Source organism: Corvus brachyrhynchos, unplaced genomic scaffold (assembly GCF_000691975.1).
Source record: "Corvus brachyrhynchos isolate BGI_N302 unplaced genomic scaffold, ASM69197v1 scaffold80, whole genome shotgun sequence".
In the NCBI taxonomy this organism is placed as follows: Eukaryota; Metazoa; Chordata; class Aves; order Passeriformes; family Corvidae; genus Corvus; species Corvus brachyrhynchos.
Window position 1 is genome coordinate 10,716,761 of NW_008236769.1, and position 27,239 is coordinate 10,743,999.

The 27,239-nt window shown below is 36.9% G+C and overlaps 1 protein-coding gene across 7 annotated transcripts in view; it reads right to left on the bottom strand.

The window, feature by feature from the left end:
* The window catches only part of RGS12 (regulator of G-protein signaling 12), an 85,282-nt gene that overhangs the window by 25,765 nt on the left and 32,278 nt on the right, over window positions 1-27,239 (bottom strand). For all 7 annotated transcript variants that reach the window (XM_017727703.1, XM_017727710.1, XM_017727709.1 and 4 more), the window contains 8 exons: window positions 23,154-23,175; window positions 14,777-14,946; window positions 11,619-11,711; window positions 10,363-10,506; window positions 5,441-5,620; window positions 4,041-4,194; window positions 2,714-2,790; window positions 792-992 (listed from right to left, as the gene is read on the bottom strand). In XM_017727703.1, the coding sequence (XP_017583192.1) occupies window positions 792-992; window positions 2,714-2,790; window positions 4,041-4,194; window positions 5,441-5,620; window positions 10,363-10,506; window positions 11,619-11,711; window positions 14,777-14,946; window positions 23,154-23,175 (1,041 nt within the window). The remainder of the gene's footprint in view (window positions 1-791; window positions 993-2,713; window positions 2,791-4,040; window positions 4,195-5,440; window positions 5,621-10,362; window positions 10,507-11,618; window positions 11,712-14,776; window positions 14,947-23,153; window positions 23,176-27,239) is intronic.

Genomic DNA, 27,239 nt, shown 5'->3' on the forward strand with positions numbered 1-27,239 from the left:
GCACATCAGGGAGAAGAGAAGAGAGAAAATTAATTTTAAAGTACGTAAAAAAGAGCAACTGTGTTGTTAATTCTTTTTAAAATAACTCAGAATATTATTACTATAGGCTGCATGCATTCTAGTGAGCATTCATTTACAACATGGAACATGATTGAAGCACATTTTCTTTTGGCTAGGTGTGAAACAATGACCACAACTCAATTTCCACTGGAGTCAGCAGGTATTCAAGAACTTGGTTTTTTAAAACAAACCTAGATTCTTCAACTTACGTAAATTATACAAAATGGTGCATTAGAAAACACAGCCAGGTCTTTAAAAGCTTTAAAAGAAAAAGCTGGTACCTATGACCATTCATTGACTTTTGTCATCGTAATCATCTAGATGGATCAAAAGCATGAATTTAAAAGAATACTTAATGCCCACAGCTTGTCTTTGAATTGGAGATATTTCTGTTGGACTAAGAGCCCTCACATACACACTGCACCATCCACACAGATTGTTGTCTTGGAAATTTTCTTCAATATTAAAACCTGTACCTCGTTTCTAGCATTAATGCATCCCATTCATCTTTGAACAACTGAATGTCACTATGGTTTCGGGCTTTAATGCAGTAGCACCTACTACCACACATTTGTTTTCTTTGTGGATAATTCCCCTTACATTAACCAGCATTGCCAATGTAAAGCTATAGGTAGAACCAGGAAATACACGTCAGTATTGAGAGAACAGAATTCCTTATTCGTAAAATGGGGATGAAAATACTTCCAAAAAAGCCCAGGAATATACAGTACCTTATCACCTCCAACTAGAAACAGGTCCACTGCAGCTATGTTAATGCCATGTTTCTCGCAGACCCCAGAGAGCACCTCTTTGATGGAGAACCCAGATTTCACAGCCATTTTGCTCGATGAGCCATCCGGAAGGTTTACACAGCAGTACTTGGGGGATTTGTCTTTATCTGGTACAAATGCAGGCAATCTTGAGGTTTCAGACTTAAAAGAAAGCATAAGGTCAGTGCCCAATGGGAAAATTAGGACTGGGTATAAACTTTTAGAGCCTGCACAAATCAAACCAAGTCAAGAACCATACTTTCCACCATGCTTTAGAAATCCTTCCAAATACCACAAATATCAGATAAATTTAAATCCTGGGGAAAAAAGATTTAGATAAAGATCACAATACTGCACAAATATAAATTTATTTCAAGAACAGATGAAATTTTATACAGCGAGTGTGTAAAACAGTTACGAAATTTACTAAAGAACTCCTAATTAAAAAGTATAAAAGTAAGTAAAATCTTATTAAACATCCAAATAGTTAAATGCCTGTGCTCAATAATGTCCTGCTGATGTAAAAATTACCATCAACACACTATGAATCAACATTTAAGTGAGGAGCAATGCCTTTAAATATCAGGTTTCTCAATCTTTCCTCTCAAAATTTCCTCTTTTTAACATAATCTGAATTCTATGCACAAATACACCACTGAGAAATTAAAATTTTAAAATTATTTGCTTTGTGACCATTAATTGTTTTTATTAAAGGGAACTAGAACTACGATGTTATGGGCTAGTCACTAACCTTTATTCTAGTGTAACAGTAGAATAGAAACAGTACTACTAAATATAAAAAGTATCTTTGAAAACTTAACAAAAGTCTCACTTGTAACTTAAAAGGACACTAAAAATACTGGTTTTGTCAGCCTTCTAGGGTACTCATCATGCTTTTTAACTTGGTGCTTCTCATTCAAATCACAGTAACTTTCTGACTTAAATCAAGTGGGAGTGGGAGAGAAATGAGGGGTTGTTGCTTTAGGAAGGCTTTCCATTTTCTATTTCTTAAGCCAAGACTTTTCTGCAACAGAAATAAACATGACTTCACCATGCTTGTTTCTCTGATCAATATTTTTAGCATAGGCAAAATTACACAGTTATCAGTTAGTAATTAATTACACAGAATCTAGTCAATTAGAGGGATATCAAAAGCACAAACAACTTTAAAATTTCCTTTTTTAGATTCTTCCTCCATATCAACATAGCTAAAATAAACTAATACATCTATGCTTTAAAAATAGTGTTTTAATTTTGCATCTCACTAGTTTTACACTGTGAAGGTAGAACTTGTTGGTTAGAAATCACAGTGTCTTCACTTATTTTATTAGTGTGACAAAGTGTTTGCAACAAAATTCCCTACTTCTCAGATTTTTAGGACCAAGTTAAGTCATAATGACAAGAACACACAACTTTAAAAGAAATAAACAGAGAAGAAGCACAACAGACACTGGCACAACAAAAATCAACCTAATTCAACTTGCATCCCCCTTAATGCATAGGCCAAGAAGAGGGAAAGCTTTAACTTGTGGTTGTTCAAAACAGATTCTCCCTCTGGTAGGTGGAACACACTGTTTTTAAAGAGCTATAGTCTTTAAAAGGAAAACTTTATTCTGGTAGTTCACTGGTGCCTGAAGTTAAGACAGACAAGATGCAAAGAATATCTTTCTGTTACAAGGATAAAATAAGAACTAATATATGAATGCAACCTCTATTACATTTCTAACACTCTAAAATTGCTTAGTATTACATCTTGTGCTCCAGCTTTATCACTTAAAGACCCCTTCCCAAGGCGTTACATCAAACATCACACATCTTAGAAAATCAGTAATTCACTTTTTTATCTGTTCCCCACTTGCTCATTAGTAAGAGGCAGCCATTACCAAGTCAAGACTAGCAGTGGATGACATGGAGCCTTGTGATTCCCGTCTGTATGACAATCCATTGGACTGAAAAGAATCTGTTTGTGGAAAGAATCAGCAATCAGTAAGGAGGCTTATTTTATTATTTATTATAATACAGAAAACTATTTCAAATATTAGCTTCTCCAGTCATAAATTTTTCTTTTTTCATTAAAAGGAAAAAAAACACCTTTGTACTGTGCATGGAAGCATGGAAATCAAAGCAACTCTTGGTCAAGTATTTCTTGGTTATGCAGCCCTTGAATAAACCCACTTGTTTTTATATTAAAAAAGAAAAATATAATCCCTTTTATTAAAAAAACTTAGTTTAGTTAATTAGATCTAACAAGATTTCAATATTTCACCTTAAAAATTATTCTACCTCTTCGGATATTTTGAAGGGAAATACATCTTTTTAAAAGCGCAAGTATGGTGTTAGAAAACTAAAATCTGAGACAACTACTAGTCACTTTCAGAAGTTTGAGCCTATAATCTCAGTAAATGCCTCTGATGTCTTTTCACGTATGAATATACTAAGAGCACTCAAAGTATCCCAATGATCAAAGATATCTTGTAGGTCTGGGCATTTACCAGAAACGAAAACTACAGTAACAAATATGGACCAAAGTTGCTACTTCACTGGAATTTCTTCATTATTTTTAACTCAATAGAATAATTTACTGCAGAACTTTCATCTCCTCTAGAGGCCACGTACAGGTGCTTTCACAAGGGAACTCTTCCCTAAATTCTCAAACACAATTAAGTAACAAAACAGCAGGTTACAAGGGCTTTCACACCTCTGACTCTCCTTTTTCATTTTAGTCAGGGAAGGTGAAAACAGATGGTGACTCTGTTCAAAAGCGAACATACCTGTGTGTTACTGATAAAAGAAAGAAAGTAGGATAACACAGATGGAGGAATTTTTAAATAGCTGTAACTATAGCACTATTTGCTGTACTGTTCCTGGACTTCCCTGTAAAGATTTGAAATTATCTTTCTACAAAAATAGTAGCTCTCTTATTGAAAAAGCAATTACCAGCACACAGAAAGGCAGAATGTGCCAAAAAGTAGGAAAAAAGTCTTTTGGAAGTTGGTAAAAACAGATCTAAATATTGTCATAATTTCATCTGTTTACTTGTACGTCTTCCACAAAACTGCAGCAATACTAGCCATGCTGTGGCCTTCTGACTTGACAGTTCTTTTCCTCTGCCGCTCCCAAGGATGCACTCAGATAGCAACTAATCATTGTAAGACTAATCACATCTACTGCTGAAACAACCTTGAAACAAAGTGGAATGTGAACACTCACCGTTTGGATAATCACCATTTTCTCTTCTCTTCTGTGATTTTCCCAAACTCTTACTTCTTGACCATGAGAAGAATGTTCCCCTTTTTTTCTTCTCCGTGTCCTCCTCTCCTGACTCTTCATTTAAAGATCTTCCTGACTTTGATTTACCACTTAGCTATCACCAAAACACAATTAAATCACTGGTTGGATCACAGTTGTGAGTATATTGTCTAAAATAAACCTTCCCACACTTCTTCCTAAAACAAGAGTGTGATGGCCAGGTTAGCTGCCTTCTTTATCCCACGCACAAGTGTCTGTGCCAACCAGCATTCCTCCCAGTAGCAATCAAAAAAACCCAAAAAACCTCACCAGTGGCAACAAAAAGAAATACATAGATGGAAATGTGCTACTTGGTAGGGAATACAAAACAGTAGCTGGAAATGAGCCATGGAGAGCTCCAGCAAATATGAAAGAACTGTCCCCAGCTCACCAGTAACGCCTAAGTTAATGTGGAAAGGCCATTTGCCTCGCTTTTAAAACACTGAATTTCACTTTGGTATTTTTCCTAGGTTAGGCTTGAACATGAACAGCTTTTAAAGACAATGACAAAGAACTGTTTAGCATTTACAAGTATAATCAAGTATTTATTAGAGTTGAAGAATACATATGTCAGGAATGTTTGATATTAAACTAAACTTGCTTTTAACAAGGTAGTATTCTTGTTAGATTATTAGACTATTCCTTAAAATGCCACTTTTTAAAGGTTCCTAGTCATAAAAATACATAGTGACAGATGGGGTAATCTGTAGTGACTGACGTGAAAAACGAAAAGTTATAGTTTACCCATACAGTTATGTAATGCTATGGTGGTATTATCTACAAGAAGAAAAAAATAAACCCTAAATAATGTCAGGAGATCAGTCAGTAAGACTACTGGTCTAATTTTTAAGCAACTGTACTTATTTAACACAGAATTATCTTAGTTTAGTAGAAGCTAAGAAATTAAAAAAGCCCTCTGCAAAAATGAGTTTGTTTAGGTTAAGTCTTCTCCAAAACTTCTGATAAAATGTCTGCTCTCAACAAAGGTTAAATTATCACATCTTAACTCCCATGTTCAACCTAAATAAGCTTCTGAACTGGCACATTAAAATAACTCTTACTTTTTATTTGTACACATTTATTTAAATAATAATGAAGATTTAAAATTATATTCAGAAAGTCAGTATCTAGGAAACTGATTCAAAGGCAAGGATAAAAAAAAAAGTCTTTTCCCAAATACATAAAAATATTGCAATTGTACTTGCCAGCATCTATAACCACACATTTTAATTTTATTTTATATATTATCTTTGATTTTCTAAAGAACTTGAAAAGCATTATTTAAAAACATGGTTTTCAGATAACAGGAATGCAAAGGTCACCTTTTTTGGTGTTGACATGTTGGACTTCTCTGAACTGACGCTGTGTTTGGAAGTGGGGCTGCTGGGAACACGCTGAGGATCAGGAAGAGGACGTCCTTCCACTTCAGCTAAGATGCATTCTTGGTAAAGGGGGGATTTGAGGAAGCGAGTATAGCTATCAAACTTCATCAAGTTAAATATCTGAAATTAAAACACAGTGGATAACGGTTACATGCGCTTCAGTAACACATCAAGAACATTAAGCTACTTTGCAACAGCCAACACCCACAAATTTTAGGACATTCGGTTGTAAACAGCATAGGTACGATTTTGTTTAGAGCTGGTTAATAAATACGCTGCACCCATTTAAAGTGAAACATAATTTGACCTATTCCCTTATTACAGGTTCAGAGAAAATGTTAGGATTTGTGCAAAGTGCAAGCTAAGATGCTGTAGAGTCTCGACAACACCATCCTCTTTTACAGCATTGATGCCATTCTATGTGGAACATTTAAAACATTTTCAGAGGTTATTACACTAACACTGTATGTGACAGGATCAAGTTATACAAGTGTGTTTTAAGGTAGCTGTGAACAAGAAAAGTTTATATTCTAAAACACACAAATATGATATAATCACAATATGCAATAGTACACAATGATACAAGACACACAAAGTTAATTGCTGATGTGAGGAGAAGCTGAGAGTCCTTTACAGTATATATAATCTTCACAGAATCATAGAATCATTTAGGCTGGCAAAGACCTCTAAGATCATCGAATCCAACCATTAACCCAGAACTGCCAAGTCCACCACTAAGCCATGGTCACGTGCTCAATCGTAAGGAAAAAAAACCATCGGTATCTTTGGACAATTCAATAATCAAGATGCTGTAAATCTTGAAAGAGAACAGTTTACATTAAATGACCAACATTTTTCTTTATCCACAGAGGAAGAAAGCAGCTCTTTACGAGGCCTGGAGCAAATATCTGAGGCTGATTTAACCAAAGCTAAATTTATGAAAGTGAAGAAGAGTTTTTTCTTAAATGCTAAATAATGTTTGAATTTTTTGTTCCACTTTTGCAACCCTGCTGTTTTAAGTAAATCCATACTTTTACTTCTATTATCTTCTGCCATGATTCACTTGATCTGAAAAAACAGTTTGAATGGCTGCTTCTCTGGACATGACAAATTCCCCACAAGCAAAGGAAGGTATGCACCACCCAACCAGTTATGGTATTTGTTGCTGCCTGCTCCGAGGTCACCATTCCCCCTCCCCAAGACAAGCCAGGACTTGCCTTTGCCATGTGCTCTGAACTCCTTTGTTCCAAGCGTGGGCAAAACCAAACATAAACTCTTTAGCAGTGTCTGATTGGCCGGTCACCCCGGGTCCGCCCCTAGTCCTCCCCTTTCCCCTTCTCTGAATAAAAGAAGGGCCTGAGAGGGGACCTGCCCTCTTGGACTTTGCAATCCTTCTGCAAACATCTGCGTCTCTGTTTGAAAGCTTCTAATTGCAGCAATTAGGCAAACCAAAAGCTATATTTCTCCCTCTTTGCTTCTGCTGGTGGTATCAGCTTTGCAGCTACCATTTGCCACTTTCAGAGCTACTGAAATGCTGGATTTCCCGTGCTACCTCTCTAGGCTGCCCGAGGCTTTCTGAGGCATTGAACTACGAGCCTAGCCGGTAAAAGCTGTGAGTATTCCCTCAGGTATTCCCAGAAGTATAAAGGAAAGTCCATCACTGAGACAGAGTGGTCCATTTGCAGATCAAAATCATGTTTAAGGTTGTGCAGAGATGCCCTTCTCAACTGGCTTTAGCCCAAAACTTACCTTGGAAACAGCAAGATAAAGCAGAGAGAACTTGGTCTTGCAGAGTCACAGAAACCTAAATCAAACTGAATGCCAACTTCCATGTTCTTGCCTTTCTCCTCTGTACACTTCCATTCCTAAAGCTGCCTGTCATCTTTGTTGGGCCTTCTAATGCACTGTTTTCCACGTGGTAAGCGATGGAAAAATACTTTCGTACATTTTAGCTTTGACAGCTTAACATGATTAAATGGCTCAGTGCAAAGTCCAGTGTGCCCTCAAGGCCATGACAAAGAGACAATCTAGTACCAAAGATTTCTCACTTGAAACCTTGCTCACAAAGGGGAACATCTGTCTCACACCATCCTTCTCTGACCACAGGTACACTGGCAAAATTGAAAAAGACAACAAATTTCAGAGCACATGTAATCCTTAGGCCAAGTCTCAACAGACTATTGAGCGTACACAACATACACAGCTTTGAAACAATTCTTGAGTTCTGTTGAGCTCAAAGAATACTGTGGTGTATTGCCAAAACAGTGTAAAATACAGAGGGGCAATTAAAAGAAATCAAAATGCCTCAGTCTCAAGGACTCACAGAAGCACCACTGATACAAGATTACTGGGAGAAAATGCTAAGTATAGCCTGCAGGCTCCAACACAGATGCAAAACCCAAGCTAACTGAAAAATACAAAATATTTCACCTGTCCTTGAGCTTTTTAAGAAAATGAAACTTAAAAGGTTACACTCTTCAACAAATCACAGTACTTTCAACTGAATGCATTTTGTGCCCCAAAATATAAGACATGATTCTATGGCACAGCTTACACTAATACATTAAACTTAACACAGCATCAGGATGAAAACAAAGCTTTACACAGTTGCCCATCACAGAGTCTAGCGCCATTAAGAAGATAAAATAGTTATTCCATGCTAGGCAGGAAGAATAAAGGAAAAAATTGCAGGGAAGTAAGAGACACAAGAAAAGTTATAGCAGAGATGCAGTCTGCAAATTAAATATATTTAAAACAGCAAAAGAATTACAACCTTTTAACTTTGCTGGACAAAGTGATGAGAGCGTAACTAATTTACCTTGAGCTGATTATCATCTGTCCTACTATGTTTCTAGCTCACAGTACATCCATGATTTCCTATATTTAGCATTATTATCATATTTACATGTCTTAATGACTTCTGCTTATTTGGAAAAGGCTAGTAGATGATAGTTCTTGTTCTTACAAATGAGAAAAGTATCTTTTAAAAGCATAATTTGAAATTTACAGATAAACAAGAGTAGAAAAATTTACATCCATTATCAACTCTACATGAAGTACTTGATATTTTATTCTTATTTTAGTAGGTTCAAGTGACCTACACTGTCCTCCATCCACAAACAATCATAATGCTTCTTTGTATCCAATTTATAAAAAAGAACATCCCAACTAGCTATTTTGGCAGCATCCACACTGCCATTAAAACCTCTAACAACAAGATGAAGGACAAATTTCCCAGGATATGGACAGAAAGCAACTTCCAGGATTATTCCCAGCAGGCAGTGCTTGAGAGAGAACGGTCTGAAAGTGTTTCCAAGGCACTTTCCCACACACTTCTGCAACTCCTGTGCAGACTTACAGCAACACTCCCTATTCCCCAGCATCACAGTCATCCAACAACCACCACAGAGCAGCACCCTTGCACTCTGTGGTCAGTGTTCAAATCCAAAAAATCTTGTGAAAGACCACAAATGCAGAGCTTTTGCTTTATTAAGGTTGTGGCACTGCCATGAGTTGAACTTTGAGAGTCTGTGGGTGTATGCAGTAACTACACAACCCACAGCTCTATGTTCTCAGGGTGGTGCCATCCACCAAGACCACAAACCGACCTCCTGCAGAACCACTCACTGAATCCAAGAAATTAAGGGCCATCGAGCAGCTGATTCCCCAGCGCTGACCTCGGCCAGGCAACACACCACCAGCACCTCAGACAAGCTCCCAGGCCACATCCTTCAGCAGAAGTAATTCTCATCCAGCTTCACCTCATTTTCCAGTGGAAGGAACGGGTCTGACTGAGGGATCTGACTGAGGCACTGACAATTTGAGATAAGCAGATCAGGCACAGACAGGCCTTGTGGCTGGGACTGGACCCAGAGCAGGACTTCTCACGAGCATTATGAGCCCTCCAACTAAGGATACAGCATTTCCAAAGGGAGAAAACCTGCATCAGCCCTGTCACCTGACTCATCAGGACTCCTTGTACTCCACCAAACAAATGGGAGAGGATGCGGAGGAATTCAGGCATAGTCTCCACAACACCAGGATGACAAATGCATGAAAAAATGTCTGGGAAGCTGGTGACTGGTAATTCCCACAGAAGGCTCATCTTAGGAGGTGCATAAGGAATAGCTATAATGCTGGAAGCTGCCAGACCAGCAGTCAGACCTACCTTTCTATCTCCACTTTGCAGGAGGACGATACTATACCCAGCTGCTCATATTGACCAAAAGCATGCGGTCTGAGATTATGTCCTAAGATTGTGACCTGGTTCATTAAAGCTATGGCCTTGATTTCAAAATTACTTCTACTAACAAACTGTTAGGGTGGAAGAGTTACCAAAGAGATGACTTAGGAGAAAAAATTAGAAACTTAAATTCTACAGGAAATGTAAAGTGTATGCTGTTGTTGCATAACTGTTCTGAATGTCCGTAATTATTTAAAATACATCCACTTCAGAGGTCTTCAGACTCCAACAGTTTTAAAATCTCTTTGCCTGACAGTAGTATTAAAGCATAAAAGAAGAACTCCTTTAATACAACTGACATTTTAAAAACCAGAAGTAGACACTATTTGTGCACTCAACTTCCACTAAAGAAAACCAGCCATATGCCAACACTCTATGCAATGGTGCTGCAATACATAGACTTATTTACTCGCACTAAACCCTCATTTCAGTAACAGTACTTCTCAGATTATTTTTTAGTTATATGACAATTTTCTACACACAACAGAAAAACAGTCAAGCAGCCTTTTTTCTATTCTTCTAACAGAATCTAAGGTATACAGCATGTGAAACTATTTATATAGATTATAAAGGAAACGATAACAGACGTACACAGAGCATTCATGTTTACTACAATTACCTGAAGCTGTTGTTCCTTGAACATATCTGGATGGGGAGAATTGAGAATATCATCTGCCAACTGTGCCTGGCTGTCAATATTAACTGGGGTTGTAGCTTTGCTACACAAGAACTTACTGAAGATCTCCCGAGCTCTGTAAGAAAGCTACAGAAAAGAAATGTTAAATGTAGGTTGATTTTAAAACTGTATTTTTAGCTAAGCATTTCTTACACTGATATATTTCACCCAAAAATAGATAGCCACAATTCTTTAATATATGTATTCTTCATAAGTCAGCTTTTGTTAGTTTTAGGCACATAAATAGAGTTTTTCCTTTAAAATTAGAAATATTCATCAACTATTTCTTAAGCAGTAAATGTTGTCCTCCAAATAAAAATTAAAATAATCAAGCAGTGAAGCACAGCAAGTATTTTTTAAAAAGGAAAGTAGATTTTTTTAGATTTTAGACCTTTTATATAAGTTACTATTTACATAAATCCTCTAAGATTCAATTTCTAGAAGTGAGAAAAAAGTAAATATATATATGAATGTTTACAGTCACAATCACTCATTTTTAACTTGTTTACTCTGAAACACCCACATCACAAAAATAATGAAAAACCCACCAAGCTGAGCCCACAGCCCTTAAGGGTGGTGTTCAGAAAATACATTGTTTGAAGACAGAAGAAAGTAGGAGAAAAAAACCTCATTAGTAGACAAGGGAGTTAAGAGAGACTTGGAAGATTAAACTGTTTCCACCACATAAACCTGACTAGATTTGGCTGTGGTGTAGACAGAAGTGTTGCCAACCTGTACAAAGCTCAATATTCACCCAAACTGCCTGACCAATTCCCTCAAAAGAATGAGATGGAGATTCTCATAATTTGTGAACAAACATGAGAGCACTACACTTAGAGCAGCAGATAATCTAAGTTACTTAGAAACACAATCTTGGTTGGTGGAGGCAGTCTACCTAAAAGAGTGTAAGAGGCCTCTCCTTGACACGTTCAATTAACTTGCTCTGCACTTCCATGCACTGGGCTACCACTGCTGGCCATTTCCAACATCCAGGATACCTTACCTCATTCTTACAGAGCTTCCTCTGCACTCTGCTGCAGTTCAAATACACCTAGCATCTTAAATTTAGGTCATCCAACCCTATTTTAGTGACGTCACAGTATGAAGACCAAGCACAGCTCCATTAATTTCTATAACCTTGAAGGAGTAATAATTTTTGAAGAAGCAATGCAATGTACTGGAATACAACATTGACTTACCTCTTTTTTATCATGTGCAGGTACATGGTTAAAATATTCACAGGCCTGCCAAAATAAAATATTTTCTTCACTAAATTCTTTCCGTAGAAATTCCTAGGGGGAAAAAAAGCAAATAAATAAATGTCTCAAAGAAAAGTTACTTGCCAGCTTAAACAACATATTTATAATGCTCAGAAAGTTTGCAAAAAGGTAACTTTTCAATCAGTCTCACAGTCCAGTTTTCTTCTGCATTAAAAATCAATGTATGTCCAATACATATGTAGTGCTTCCCCTCTTTCTCGTGTTTTTTAAATGTATATAACTGAGAAGAATCCATCGAGTTACAATCAAATCATTTGCAAGTACAAAGTTTGAAATGTCATGCTAAGTAGTGCATAAACTAGTGAATAAACTTTTAATAAAAATTTAAATAATTTATAAACTACATTTAAAAATGACACTGTAAACTGTCTTTAATTGCAGTTCCACTGATGTAACAGAGCAGATGTTTATCAAGCAATGCCCATAATCAGTTCTGGATTCATTACGGTATCTCTCTGCATCACATAGCAACTACAAAAGAAAAATCTTTTATCAGTGTACGCTGATGTGGTTGCATGGTATCTCTTTGGAAAATACTCACTAAGAGGAAAAAAATATATCTCCCAGTACAATACACAATAATCAGGACATTTATATTACAGGATTCTAAAGTCCAAATGAAGACTGGTACCAATTCAGTTGGAAAACTCTACAAGCACAAACTGTCCCATATTCAAATCTGTATAATTCAATATTCTCTCTGCATCTTAAAAGCATTTTAACCATCAGGGGAAAAATAAAGATATAAAAAAATAATTTAATCCACCACAACCTTCACTCAGTTGTCACATGGTGTATCACTGAAGCTTCCTTACAATACAAGGCAGCCTCAGAAAGCTGTGTAAGAAGAACCTCCACAGAAATAAACTTTAGCTTATTTGTGCTTTTCAGATTTACATAGAGTTTAGGGAGTCCAGCTGTAAGAAAGCAATTGAGATAAACCAGCATACAGGGAATCTAAATGCCCAAGCAAGCTCTGAATTTAAAGCTCCTCAGAGGCATCAGCTGAGACACCAAACGCATAAAAGACAATCCAGAGAGTAGTCAGGGGACATTTCTGCATTTTACGTGTAATTACATATTAAAAGAGAATCAAATTAGTGAACAGGAACTGGAACAAAACTGCCTACTTCTCCCCTGGCACATTCCCTGTGAATCTAGAGTCCATCTCCCACTTGCTTCCTTGTGGCCACAGGATTTGGGCACAGCTGGCTGTCCAACAACACAGCTTCACCAGGAAGGCCAAGTGGTGCCCCAGCTGGAACATCAGGCTGCTCAGCAGTCACCCATGGCTGGGAAGCTGGAGAGGTTGGTCTGAATGCCTTCAGTGGGGGAACCTGCAAACAGCACTCTCACCTCCTGGCTGACTGCTCTAAGCAGCAGCTCTTATGCAAAGTGTGAGTATTTGGAAAACATGCAAAATCTCTCCTTCTTACAGAGTAATTCCTGCTCTGTGACAAAGCTGTCCTCAGGAAAGGCAGAGGCTGGATCACAAATGCACCAAGACACTTACTATGAAACCATGATTTAAATGCTGGTGCCTCAATGTTCTTGGATACTGGCAGCAATCTGTAACTGCACAGTGTTATGACAACCAGGTTGCAAATAAATCTAAGCAGTGGTTCTGGAAATCTCCTGGGCCTCAAGAAAATGGTGGTGCACACAATAAACTTTAACATTCCCTAATTGTTTTTTAAAGTGGGTATTTCTTTAACACATGCACTTTTGCAGTGTTTATAAAAAGAAGTTCTAATTAGAATAAAATGGGGGGAAAAGTAAAACTTTCAGAATATCTGAGGTTGGCTTTTGCTGAAATGAAAGTACCTTTCACCTTTTAATCTGAAAATTTATTAAAATGATATGAACTAGTTTTTACATTTTTAATGTAAGTTTTGAACTAACATGACAGTGAAAAATTAATGCAGCAATTTTCTAAGTGTACTGAACATTTACAAGTAATTAGAAAAGTCAACTGAGTTTTCAGTAGCAGGCACACAAATTATGTCATTTTTCAGACGGACTCTAATATCAGATCAGAATTTTTCCTTTCAGCCTGACAAGAAGTCTCAGTATTAAAGCAGAAATGCTAATAACTCTCAGGCTACTCTGCTAAACCAGAGAACATAATATCCAAGATGCATTATTTTGTTTTCCTCTTCTCTGTTTCCTCAAATAGATGTTCGCTGTAAATGTGGGGTTTTGGGTTCCCCTTACCAGTTAACATGAAAGTCTGTTTATTAACCATTGTGATATCTTAATACTTTTGTATCAAGCAAAAGAGTCTGAGTTACTGCAGATTCCAATAATCTACCTCTCCTACACCACAGGTTTCCTTATATTCTCATTGTGAAAATTACTTGGGCAGCACAAACTGTCCCTGTGTAACACATTCAGAATCAGCAACATACTCTCAGTGCAGCAAAGCAAAAGTATATACCCTCAGTTTCCTTGCATGCAAAACAGAGATGATGCTATTTACAGCTCCATAAATGTGCTGTGCAGAACAGTATTTATGTATTGCAAAGTATTTATGCTTTGCAAATACTCAACATCATTCCTTCATGTTGCAGCTTTAACCATACGCTACTCTTAGCTACCATAACTACTTCCAAAATGTATTTCTAAAAACCTTTTTCAGGAAAATAAGCCGCTCTATCATTGAAAAAAATCTTCTAGGTCGCTTCCAACGTTTCAGTGGAGATAGATGTAAATAATGACCCATTCTTAGGAAACTACCAAAAGTACTTCCTTCTTCTTGTACAAAGGCTACAAAACGGCATTTTACAAAATGGGGAAGCTTTCTGAAATGAAAAAGACAAAGCCAAATATAGCTTCCATTTTCACCTGAACTTCTGCTGTGCAGAAATGCATGGCAATCTGTACATTACTATGAACTCTTACTCAACTGTGAACCCGTGTAAACTCAGAAACATACTCATATAACAACTGAGCATGAGTGAACTCCTGTCTCTTGTCCTGTGCGTGGATAGCATCAAGAAAATAAAAGAAAATACAGGAAAATTACTGTGGCAGTATCGGGTATTTTGGAAAGCCTCTTGCTGTCCCTCAAAACTTACCGAAAAATATTTAACACCAACAGAATCCTGAAGAAGACGCTCAAAGGAAACAGCCCAGCTTGCAACTCTCCTTTCTCGCAGTCGCCGGCAGCTCTGCACACTGGGAAGGCTGGCATTGCTGCTGAGGCTGTTTTCACTGATGCAGTCCTTCAATTCAGCGCTATTCAGCTCTGTTAATAAAGGAAATTAAATCTGTCAACAAAGTAGTATTCACCTTTACTCTTCAACATTGTTTACTTATCACACCTCCTGCTCAAGCTCACAGTGGTGCAGGTATCTAAATATCCCTCTCCATTTTTATTAAGAGCACCTGCATAGAAAAAAAACACCCCAAACACCGCTCAAGTTTCTTCTGTTCTACTGCAAAGAAAATTAAATGAGTGTCTTAAAAGCAGTCCTCTGACAGAAGCAAAAGGGGCAGGCCCAAAACAAAATCTTTTTTATTGTTCCACAAAATAAAACACATTTTCCTGTTGATATTTCTCACCCTACGGACTGCACACCTTCATAAGATTACCCAAGGTAAGTTGATGTTCAAGAACCCACCGTTCACCAGAATGTGGGCAAAAACCTACTTGGTGATAGGAGACAGCAAAATTTCACACACACTTCAACTGGTAGAGACAGAAAATCTGTGAAATTTTACATGGAAATACAAGATTCCTGTTTATACTGAAAATTTAGGAAAGGAGTCAATTGTGGAAAAGAACATTAAGGAAAATGAGCTAGTAAGGGACGCCTTCCTCATCCACAGGAAATAGAGGCATCAAACCATAGATCCTCAATTTATCATGGTTTCTGATAAAAATAGGGATCCCTTCCAGATTCCAGCCAACATAATGGAATCATCTAGAAACCTCAAGATGAGAAATTACCAGATTCTTTAGATCTTGAAAAAACAGAAGTGATTTTGTATTCTGAAAAACAAATTACCAAGAACCCACAGAGAATTCAGGGAAACACAAAAAACTCCTTGTGTAGCAGCCTAACAATTGCAAGTATTAACCCCAGATCATCTTTGTCACATGTTAGTAAATGAAATATGCACACCCAAAAAATCTCAAAGTGACCATTTGTTCACAGAAGTAGAAAGGGGAAAGAAATGGCTGCTCTAAGTAAGAGAAGGAACTGCTTACAATAGGGTTCTATTCACTCACAGATTTGTCATTTACTTCTTGCACACCCTTTTGTAGAATGGTCCTTCCACCTCCCAGTGTACACAAATGTAAAACTGGCAATGCTGAACTCACAGCTATACACTTCACAGAGGTGATAGAAGGTTTAATTCATTGTGAAGACACAACTAAAGCCTGAGCTACCTAGTCTGATCTCCCTGCTTCAAGCAGGACGTGTTGCACATAGAAAGATGCCAAACTGAGTGAGATTCTGTGATGAAGGGATGAAAAAAATCACAGACATTCAATTATTTGAAAAATTTGAAGTAACAGATGTGAGAAAATAATACCCTCAAATTAAATAGATAGTATATTCATCAATTTTATGCCAAATGAAAAAGTATGCAGCTCACTAGGAATGCAATCTGTTTGAGAAAACTGAATTCACAACCAGTCAGAAATGGACTATGCTTCACAGGGACGTTTTTATGATTTTCCTCAGTTAATCACTTGGACTAACTGAAGAAATGAGTAATTTCACCAAAAATACCCTACTTTATGAGGTATCCCAGGGTCTCCTTTTATGTTAGAAGTATTTGAAAGCACTTTGCACTTCTAAACTTCACATTACAAAACACTGCTGTTCCTCCCTGGAAGTAAGAGCTTTGGAAAAAGGCACCATTCAAAAACTGCTATAAGCATAGGAAAAAGTTTTGAAGATAGTTGTAAAGACAAGAAAAAAAATTTTCTTGAAGTTCTGAAACTTCATTTTAAAATTTATTTTTAGCTCAGAAATATTCACTAAGATGTAATAGTTAACTACTCTGAGTTTCTGTAAGTAAAGCTATCTTTTAAGACAAAAATAAAACAAGTAAGACAAAGACACAGAAAAAGATTAGGGAAAAACAAAATGTAACTGTATTTTCAACAAGGATAATATTTAAGGAAACTAGTAACAAAACAGGTATATACATCATTTTCTTTGCCTAATGACCATATTAATCAAAGCTAATTGCAAACATTCAGCAAATAATGCCAAATTTTCTCATAGAAATATTCACTTTTTCCTTTAAAACATATCTAAGAGCATAACCAAGTCAACTGTTAACTTCATTAGAGAATACCTGTCACCACAGTGAAACTATTGTGAAAGAAGCTAATGTGAATCTGAAGAGAATGATATCTAAATTTATTATCTGAAGTATTTTGCTTTAACTCTGCAGGTGGATATGTTCTATTTTACAGTCCAGGATACAAACAGACACCCACTTCTTGATAGATCTGGAACAGTTTCAGATACTGCCTCACTCCTGGAGGGTTCAATCCCCAGTGTTCTCCAGTGATGAACGATGAAAATTTCCTTGTTCCTTTCAGGCAGAGTCAGAAAGCCAAACTCATCCCACATACCAAACCCCTGAAACCTACTTGACTGACAGAGAGAAATTAGGGAGCAGCCACACCAAGAGCACAACTCTCAGTCCTGGAGTCACAGTGCCTTAGGACTCAGAAGGAATTGGGAAGTGGCAGGCACAGCAATCATCAGCCAGTCAGCCTCACCTCCCTCCCAGTGGCAGGCGTTCAATTTCCCTATGGCAGCAGGAAAACCAAGCTGCAATTACAGCCTCCAGTGTTTACACCAGTGGTAACTGCTAACTACCTTTAATTGCTACCAGCTGCCTGCTCTCTCCAGCTCCTCAGAGTTACACTCCTCTAAACTACTGGGTTCTCCCTCGTCTGATATGCTGCTGACTCTGGAGATCCCATGAAAACAAATGAACCAAAATAAGACTCTATTTCCAACAACCAAAGAGCTACTGGCACAGGTTCTCCAATGTGTTAACACAGTATTAAGGGATTACTCATTCCCAGTAAACTGTCTGTTCTGCTAGATTTAATTTAGGTAATGCAGATTTTTTTCAAAAAGAACCATTATAATTTATACTTAACCCTGACACAGCTTTGGTTTCCCTTAATGAAAAAATTCAGTCAGTTTGCTTTTAAAATCTGTAGAGCTTTCTGCTGTGGCACCTGTCAACCTGAAAACAATACAGACCAAGGTTGTTTCCCAGAAAAGGCTTGGTTATTCTTGTTTCTTTTACCACCCAGATCATCAGTTGCAATTTAAACAGTTACAGCCTAGTGCAGATATACCATTTAGAACCAGAGAAAAAGTCAGATGGAAGGAAAAAACCTCCCTGACTCTAACATTAGTACCCAATTTATCCAAATCACACTTAAATGAAGACTGTATAAGCTGTAACTCCTGCTCCACTCCTCTTTCAGAGGAATGTTTCCAATGTAAGACTTCAGCATCAGGTTTCCCGACTCTCACAGGTCATGCATTCCTAGGTACACACGTCACATATTTCATCTAATGAGCCCTCTGTGATGATCATCAGAGGAAACACAGAGTCCTGACTCCCGCCTCAAACGTTCTCACCACAGGGCTGTTGTGCAAAGTGAACTACTACTCCTCCTCCTCATAAAGTATTTTAAAAAACAAAATGAGCAATTGGGAATCTCAGGATGCCAGAGGAATTTAATGTGAAAAATCCCAGCTCTGCATGGATAACATGGACAACAGCAGTGCTGTGAACTTTCCAAATGTCTGCCTTCATTTGTCGTGCCTGTCAGAACCACCAACTCATCTTGCATTACCTGTAAAAGGAGGCTCCTTGCTCAAACATTCCAAATCCCAGGGACCTAACTTTATTTTTCTTCTGCTTGAAAGCAACGATACCTAGTGAGGAAAAACTACTTTGAGTGCAAACTCATTCCGTTTCATTTATTGCCTTTTGGAAATACAGAACTGACACAGAGTGCTATCTAAAAAATCCTCAAAACCCAGTATTTTGCACCTTTTGTGTTTACACATTCCACAGAGGGTCTTGGTTTTATTTATTTTACAAAAACAGAATTATGCAAGAAAATACAGGCATTTAATCAACTAAATTGTGAAAGTATTCAGGGTAAGATGGCTTCAGAAGTTTTGGTTTAGATAATATAATGCCATAAGCCTGAATACAATTAATGAAGGCTAATTTGTATGTATTTTGTATACATTTTTCAGCCTACAAACCAAATACTTTTTATTGTTGTGAGAAGCTAAGCATATTCCTTGTAATCATCGGAACATACAATCATATTATTAAGATATTCTAGTTAGTTAATCACCAAATACATTACCTGGATAAAGCTGATAAGAACCACTGTGGTGCCACTTAATCAAATACTTCAAGCCCTTCACTGAAAGCCATCCTTCTGAATCCATACCAAGTTCAGCTGAAATGTTCCAGAACCCATTGGGTGTAGATTAGTCTGACTGTACAGCACATTGTTCCTCTGCAATTTTGGGATGAGGGACGCTAATGCATTTCCCCACAGCAATTCCTGGTAGCCTCTAACACCATTCTAAACAAATTGATTCCTTACCCTCGTGGCTTCAAGCAGGGGGAAGCAATAGTATACTTAACACAAAGCATTATAAAGTGCTACATAAATAATTTAAAGTAAAGACCTTTTGCCACTGCTGCTAAAGGAACTTGAATTATTTATGCTACAGTGGAACACAGCTACAGTGAGCATGCACCACCAGCAGAACTGACAAATAAGTCACATACCTGTTAAAGGAAATAATCCATCTGTATCTATAGTGTAAAAAGCATAAACAGTGTTTTATTTTGTACTTAATTGCGAATTTTTTGCCTTACCTTCAGTTACTTTTTAAAATACAGTTTTACATTATTTATTACTGCAAACATCAGATTCCTTTCAAAAAAGGTCTTTAGAAACATTTTGCCTTATGAAAATTCTTTCCAAGTGATGAACATTAAAAGCAAAAATCAGCAGAAACTACAGCAAAGTAGCATCAAAAAGACGTGCATATAATACCTGTTAGGCTGAAGTATTTGGAAATAACAGACTCCAGCTTTGTGGAACTGATCTCTGCAGGGAATAGCAGGTAAGAACTGACTCGGACATTCTCACTAGCTCAGATACCTCACCCTCTCTGTCTGGGAGATGAATGATGACGGCACTTCTGTTATAGATCTTTTGACCTCAAGGTTTTCCCTTTCTAAAGTGCCATCCAGGTATAAATAGCAAAGTCAGACATTAGCTGGAGACTATTGATCATCCCCGTGACAATTCAGATGGCACAGTGCTCAAATCATCAGGCACAGCCTGCATGCTGTGTACACACTCCCACTGCTCCCACAGGCAGCAGCAAAGGACAGTTTCTGAGGTGGGAAGTAAGAGAAACCTGCTAATTACAGGTCACTGTAGTAACATAAAATGGTTCCTGTACTCCTAGAGCATAGGTGCTGCAGATCAGTTGATCTACAGCAGTAATCTTGCATCTAAACATTATTACAGTTTGCATTCTGATTGCCTGCAATTCATTACACAAATCAATTACAGTTAAGAGCTGCCACTGGTCAGCACGTCTAGAAACAATGCTAATTTACACGTTTCCTATCTTGAAATGCCCAAGTGCAGAGTTTTGGCAGATAGGAATAACCCGGCCTTGCACAAGCTAGGATGTAAAATATAAAATAAACAAAACAAGGGGTAGATGGTTTCCAGGGCCAGGCTCTAACATAATAAAAGCCATATGACATAAAGCTTCAGTGACTTTGGAAAGAAAACATACAGAGAACTGTTGTGCCTCCCACCATACTGAAGGGATGTATATAAACATATAACTGCTTTTTACACATGAATTTTCTTCCCAAACTAAAGGTTAACAACAGTATTTATAGTATCTAGTCAATATGTACAAACACTAATATTAATTAGTAATACAAAGCAGAAGAGAAGGTTCTGGAGAGACCTCAGAGTACCTTCCAGTACCTAAAGGGGGCTAAGAGAGAGCTGGAGAGGGACTTCTGACAAGAGTATACAAAGGGTAATGGCTTTAAAATGAAGGAGGGTAGATTTAGATTAGATATAACAAATTTTTCACTGACAGTGCTGATACCACTGGAACAGGTTGCCCAGAGAAACTGTAGATGTCCCATCCCTGGAAGTGTCAAGGCCAGCTTGGATGGCAGGGGAGCTGGAACAAGTTGACCTTTATGGTCCTTCCAACCCAAATCATTCTGTGATTCTTGGATGATAAAGATTTAGTCTAGGACAGGAAGTATGCAGTGCTGTACTAATAGTTACACTGGTGAAAATTTCTTTAAACTAGACATATCCTAAAATGTCTCTGTCTGTGGATCTATTTATGTATTAGTGAGTTTAAGGAAAACTGAAAAAATTTCAGTGCTGTGACATATTCAATGAAAGTAAAAGCTAGAAAATGTAATTCACACATGAATCAGAACTTTTTACTCCATGCAGCTCAAAATGAATTAGGAATTTATTTAATTTCACTTTTTCTGGTTACAGTCTCTCTGGCTCCTATTTTTCCAACCCACTACCTGGGTATTTAAGCATTGATTCAATATTATCCAATATAGTTCAACTACCAGTTTTCATACAAATTATACCCCTTCTTAAGAACCATTTAACAATGAAAAGAGAGTTCATATTAAATTCTGAAGTAGCTGAAAAAATACGGAATACAACTCAGCAGAAAATTGCACATAGCTTCTTGGCTGCTCTTTTACCTCTGCGACCTTACACAGCCCTTAGATTTCGTGAGTTCAAAAAACTGTATAGAATTAATTGTGAAAATGGTTACCTACAGATTTGGAATAACATACAAAAGTCATATTGGAAGAACTGAAAATAAGTGGAATTTTAAAATAAATTTTCAGCTGGAAGGACAAAAAGATTGAAATTATTATTGTATGAGTACTATCACAGGAATTTCAAAGTTTGGATAAGCACCAAAATAACTTTCATTAACATAGAACAAGAACCCTGAGACAAGACACAAGTACATTGCATTTTACCCAAAAAAAGATCAATCAAACTTTTGGTCCTCAGCAACTATATACACAAACAAAAAGTCTGTGGTCTGTTTTGATTTTTACATCAAGCAGGTAACGTGCAGGGGGAAAAAAAAAAAGTATTTTTCCCAGAAAAACACAGGCTACATTTTAGAAATAGAAAGTGGAACAAACACTATTATTTTCTGTTTTGTTGTTTTGTCACTTTGCAGACAAGAGAGATAGAACACAGAGTCTATCTTCTCATCCAGACAGAAGTACAGTAAAGCATTAGACTGTGTCAGCAGTAGAGAAGGAAAATGCCTGACAAAGCCACTGGAAAATGGCTCTAGCAAAAGGACCAAAACAGTAATGTTTTTCTCAAGTGCAGTTTTAGTCTTGCAAGGAATCGGAAATTAGGACATGAAGAAGTTTTGTAAACAGTATTGCTAATTTTCATTTACATTTGCATGTAATTTAAAAAAATTATCCTTAGCATTCCAAATATTTTTTCCAATTTCACTGCACTGATTACAGCAACACAGCTTGTTCCCTTTTGCCCTTTCTATTTAATAAAATTGTCTTGTAATGTTGTCAAAGAATAGCAAATGCAAAAATATGTGAGTTTCTCTGCAGGCTCAAGTGAACCAAGTCCTGCCAGAGAAGACAAGGAGAAAAGCCATCTCCTGTATACCCTGAACTATAAAAATTCCTTCATTCCATTAAGGAAGCATTTTTAAACTGTTTCAATTAACTTCAAAGCTTCAGAAAAATTGTCTTCTAATGTTTAACAAAGAGTGGACATCCTTTAAAACATTAAAGGTATGTTAAAATCAAAACAAACAAGCTTATGTGCAATAAAGAGGAGTTTACTTAGAAGTACTCCAGAAGTGCAAAAGCTCCATGCTGGGATTTTACAAATATCAAATTACTTACCCCCTTCTCAAAAAGGATCACACTTAACAAAGTTCAACCTCAACAAATGTACCAACACAGCTTACAACTTAGAAGCCAGAACAGCTCTTCAAAAACAAAAGAGGTACGTAAAGGACAATAAAACAGAGAATGAGATTTTATCTACCATCCAATTACACAGAAGTCTACCAGCTCTGCCTCTTCATTATTATGAATGAAGAAGCCTAGTTATAATAAAAACGTGCATATATAAATGTACCATAAAAAAATATTATGCAAATAAACCAGTGAAAGTATGTGAACATAACCCTGCAATATTTTCACTGGCACAGTTCCCAAAGCAGTCGCAGAGCTCTGCACCACCTTGGACTCACATCTTGTAATATATCACATAATTTACCACATATTATGTTGCTTAATGTGGAAAATTGATTACTTTTCATTATAAAGTAAAAACAAGCTTCAGCTTACCTCCATCAGAAACAGTTGCTGACTGCAATAAGAAAGAAAAAAAGAAGTGTTACTGAAGTTTCATGGCAAGTATCAGAAATCTTTGAGCTTCACTTAGTACTGGCAGTGCTAGCTACTTTAATCATCTTACTAATAACATAATATTAGAGAGGAAATTCTAAAGAAACCAGCTGTTATTTCTCACAGGTGTTTTCTTCCCACCATGAAATTCACCCCAGGCCTTTCAACCACTACTGTCCAGGGATTTGATCCCACTAATATTTACTGGAAGATTTCTGCTGTGGCAGCTACACTGCTTCCAAAAGTCCTTAGATGGGCAGAGACAATCGGCTGGTACTTGTGAAAAAGTAGATACTTAAAACTGACCTGCAGAGACTTAAAATGAAAACAATACCTCGTGCGCTTTAATTTGCTGTAGTATCTGGAGATATGCGTCATTAAAATGAAAATTGAGTGTTTTGTCAGTCAGGTAACTCTGAAAACTTTCCCTATCAGTCACTTGTGACTGCCACAGACACACAAGGATATTCAGAGTGTTTGCAATAAGCTAAAACTAACTTCCAGTAAGAACTCCACACCACCTCTACCTGTACTGTACATCAGATTTTCAAGGACAACTAGTATTCTAGTGAAACGTTGAAGTTTATGCACTTATCTGCCCTAAACTTCTCAACTTTGATCACAAATTACCTCAAGGCATCTAATACCTCTGTAAATCCAAGTAGTGACCATTTCCCAAATAGGTACTCCAATGCTTGAAACTTGACACTCAGCTGAGTGTAGTCTGGAGGACGAAAGCTTTTTAGAGTTCAGTTTAGGTTGATTTTTTAATGACTACTAGAAAGTATTTTTATTTCAGTTTGGGGAATCTTTTCTTGGTCATAGAAAGTGTCCTTGAACCTTTAGGGAACCTTCTAAATAGTTAAAAAGAAACTCTCTTCTTTTGTACTGTCCATTAAAAAGCTAGGAAAGAATGCCCTACAATATCTACAACTTCTTCAAGATCAGAAATACACAGAGGAAGAAAAGCACAAATATATACACAGTTCAAGTTAAGAGCTACCTCTTCATAGTTTGTATTTTTCAGCCTTGGCAAGAAACACTCCCACTCTTCTTCAAAATCCACAAAAACCTTTAGTAATATCTTCCCCTTTCTTTCTTTCACTGCAGGCTCTCAGACTGCTGTTAACACTCTCTGAAGAACTTGTTACAAGTAGTTGTGGCCTCACCATTCGCATCACCACCAGGAGAGGATCTGATCTAGTCTTTGACACAAGTATTCTGGGACTTAAAAAGTCTAAACTAACCCCTATTGACATCATTTCTCTGGTGCTAAGTTCAGATAAACACAAATACATCTCTCACGAAAAAGATTTTAAAAAAACAAAAAAAATGGTGACACTTCTTGCTTAACTGCACAAAAATAAATGCTTCTGGATCTGTGAAGCATAATAATATAATGAAAAGTATATCCAAGCATCTCCCTTTAATAGCTTTGTTTCAGGTATCAATAACGTAGTTCTGGTTACAATTCTTCAGTGGGCCTTAGGACATCTTTTCTACTTCTATTTTGCACATAAGTCTAGTGATCATGTTATGCATTCAGAAGCCATAACTTAATTCATGTTTGTAATTTAGAAAATTTAATTTGCATTACTAAAATCTGGTTTATAAATGTGATTGCTTCTAATTTCTTAGTCACATCACGGTACAGTACAGTTAGTGAATAAACAACTTCAATGTAATTTCTCAAAGAACAAAGAAAAGGATGACTCAAAGTAAAGTAATAGTATCAGTTTACACATTAGACAGAAAAAAAAAATCAAAGTACTTTCAAAATATCTGTATTTTAGGAATGGTCATTTACTTTGTCAGCTTTCATTAACCTAGATTCAAACCCCAAGTACAATTCTTCATGCTTTTGAAAGGTATGAAGCAAAATTAATAGGATTTTCATGATAGCAGAAAGAATATTCATACTATTTTTATCAAAAACTGGGAAGTTTACAATTATAAAATATCATTTTAAAGGGGAAATGGTGCAATTTCATAGAAAAGCTCAATCATTAATGGACAATGAGAGTTTTATCTCAATCAATTTAGCATACGTTAATGCAGTGAACTTTCTACACACCACGGGTTGGTTTTGTGTGTTTATTTGAAATGCTTTGTCTACTGCCATGTTACATTACATGTACTAGCATCTTAAAATGTCTCAAAGAAAGGCCTTAGTAGATTTTATGTTAGATCATTTTTTAAAAGCACCTATAGGAGGAAATATATTTTACATTACAGAGTCACTAAATATACCTATTGTGTCCCAAGGATTATCTGTTTATTTCTATGGATCACAGAATAAAATCTATTTTAAAAACAGTTCTTTAAATTCATCTGTGTAACTAAATCCACCTAATTCAATAAAACCACCTAGAAACTGAAGCTTGTAATTACTGTGTAAGAATTCACAGTAATATGTTCAAACTACGTTTGTGAGTACTTAGAAATCTCAGTATAAACCTGTCAGAAATTGCATGCAGTCCACATTCAGACAAAGAAGTTTCTCTTCTAAACTGTTCAGCTGAAACTTGTCTAGATTTGTCTTTGAAAAGTATAAGTTGCAAGACCAGATTTTTTTAAATACTATGATGATCTCATTTTGAAAATACACTTTATGTTGGGGGCTGTTTTTCATTCTTCAGCACTCATGTTTCCCACCACTGGAGGCTCTTCAGGACAAAATTTGATCTACTACACCTAAAAAGTTTGATTATTTGATGAAATTTAACACTACACACATATTAAGAACCACCTATTGAAAAGCATATGTATCAGAAAGCTATAAAATTGAACAGCTCCTGTAGGTAGCCATTTCTGAAACAGGAGGAAGGACAGGACATGACTCTGTGCCAGTTAGGGCTAATGTGAAGATTTTTTAAAAAGTATTTAAGCGTTTAATTCCAAATGGCAGAACACATATGTGGTGAATGTATATATGAACTATCATCCAGAGATAAAATCTAATGGCATGAAACCATCAAATCTTTCACAACCAGATAAGAACTGAAATTAGTTCTTCAAATTGCCCCAGTTACCAAATTGGTTTAGGAAAAAGCCCATGGTATATGCCAGGAGTCTGATTTATTTAAAAAATAAATCTAATTTAGGAAAGCTAAAATGTCTTCCAGTATATGCCTTCATGGGAACTGTGCCTGCTCACATAGCTGGATTAGCAGCTGAGTTACACAGACACACACACACCCCCCACAAAGTTGGGGGATGCAACTCTGCTCCAGGGACTTCAGGGCAGGATCTTGATCCCTGTGATTCAAGAGAGAAGCTCAGTGCAGGGCCAGCAAGCTGAAGGCTGGCTTTCCAGCTACCATACAGCATAAAAGATCCTCTAGGTCTCTGTAAACTGGCAAATGCTTCAGCATATATTTGATAGCATAAAGTTCTGAATAAGAGAAAACATGTTAAATTTCCCTTTGCATCATCTCTCTTTGCTAGGTGGAAAAACCAGAAGGGCCTGTGAGCTTTTGATGTTGTGTTCAGGATCTGCTTGCAAAAAGTCCAAAATAATTTAATCTTATAATAATTATCAGGGAGAAAACTATTTTGTAAGTACCTAATATTTTTTCCAGAATAGAAGTAGACAACGTAGTACCTTGCACCAACAACAAGGTACAAAGGGAGAGAGGGCATAGAGGAGAATAATTCATAAGGCTGGAAGTTCATAAGGTTGGAACAGGTTATATCTTTTAGCTCTCACAGCCTGTAGCCTGCTAGATGTGTGCACCACTGCATGAAACTTGTCTGGTGACATCTTTCAGGTGACAGAAACTCTTATCCACTTAGTTCCATCTTACATGTTCCATTTCACATGGATCAGGTCCCAGGGAAGTGACTAAGTACTGTCAAATTCTGCCATAACAATATCATGCAGAAAACCAAAATATACCCTACATTATATTATGTATGCCCAGACATTATATTGAGCAAATAAATCCATGTGTACAGACTACCCAGGTAACACAATACAAAAATGTCCTTTTACTCCACCTTGAGATTTGTCACTCAAGTTGAAGT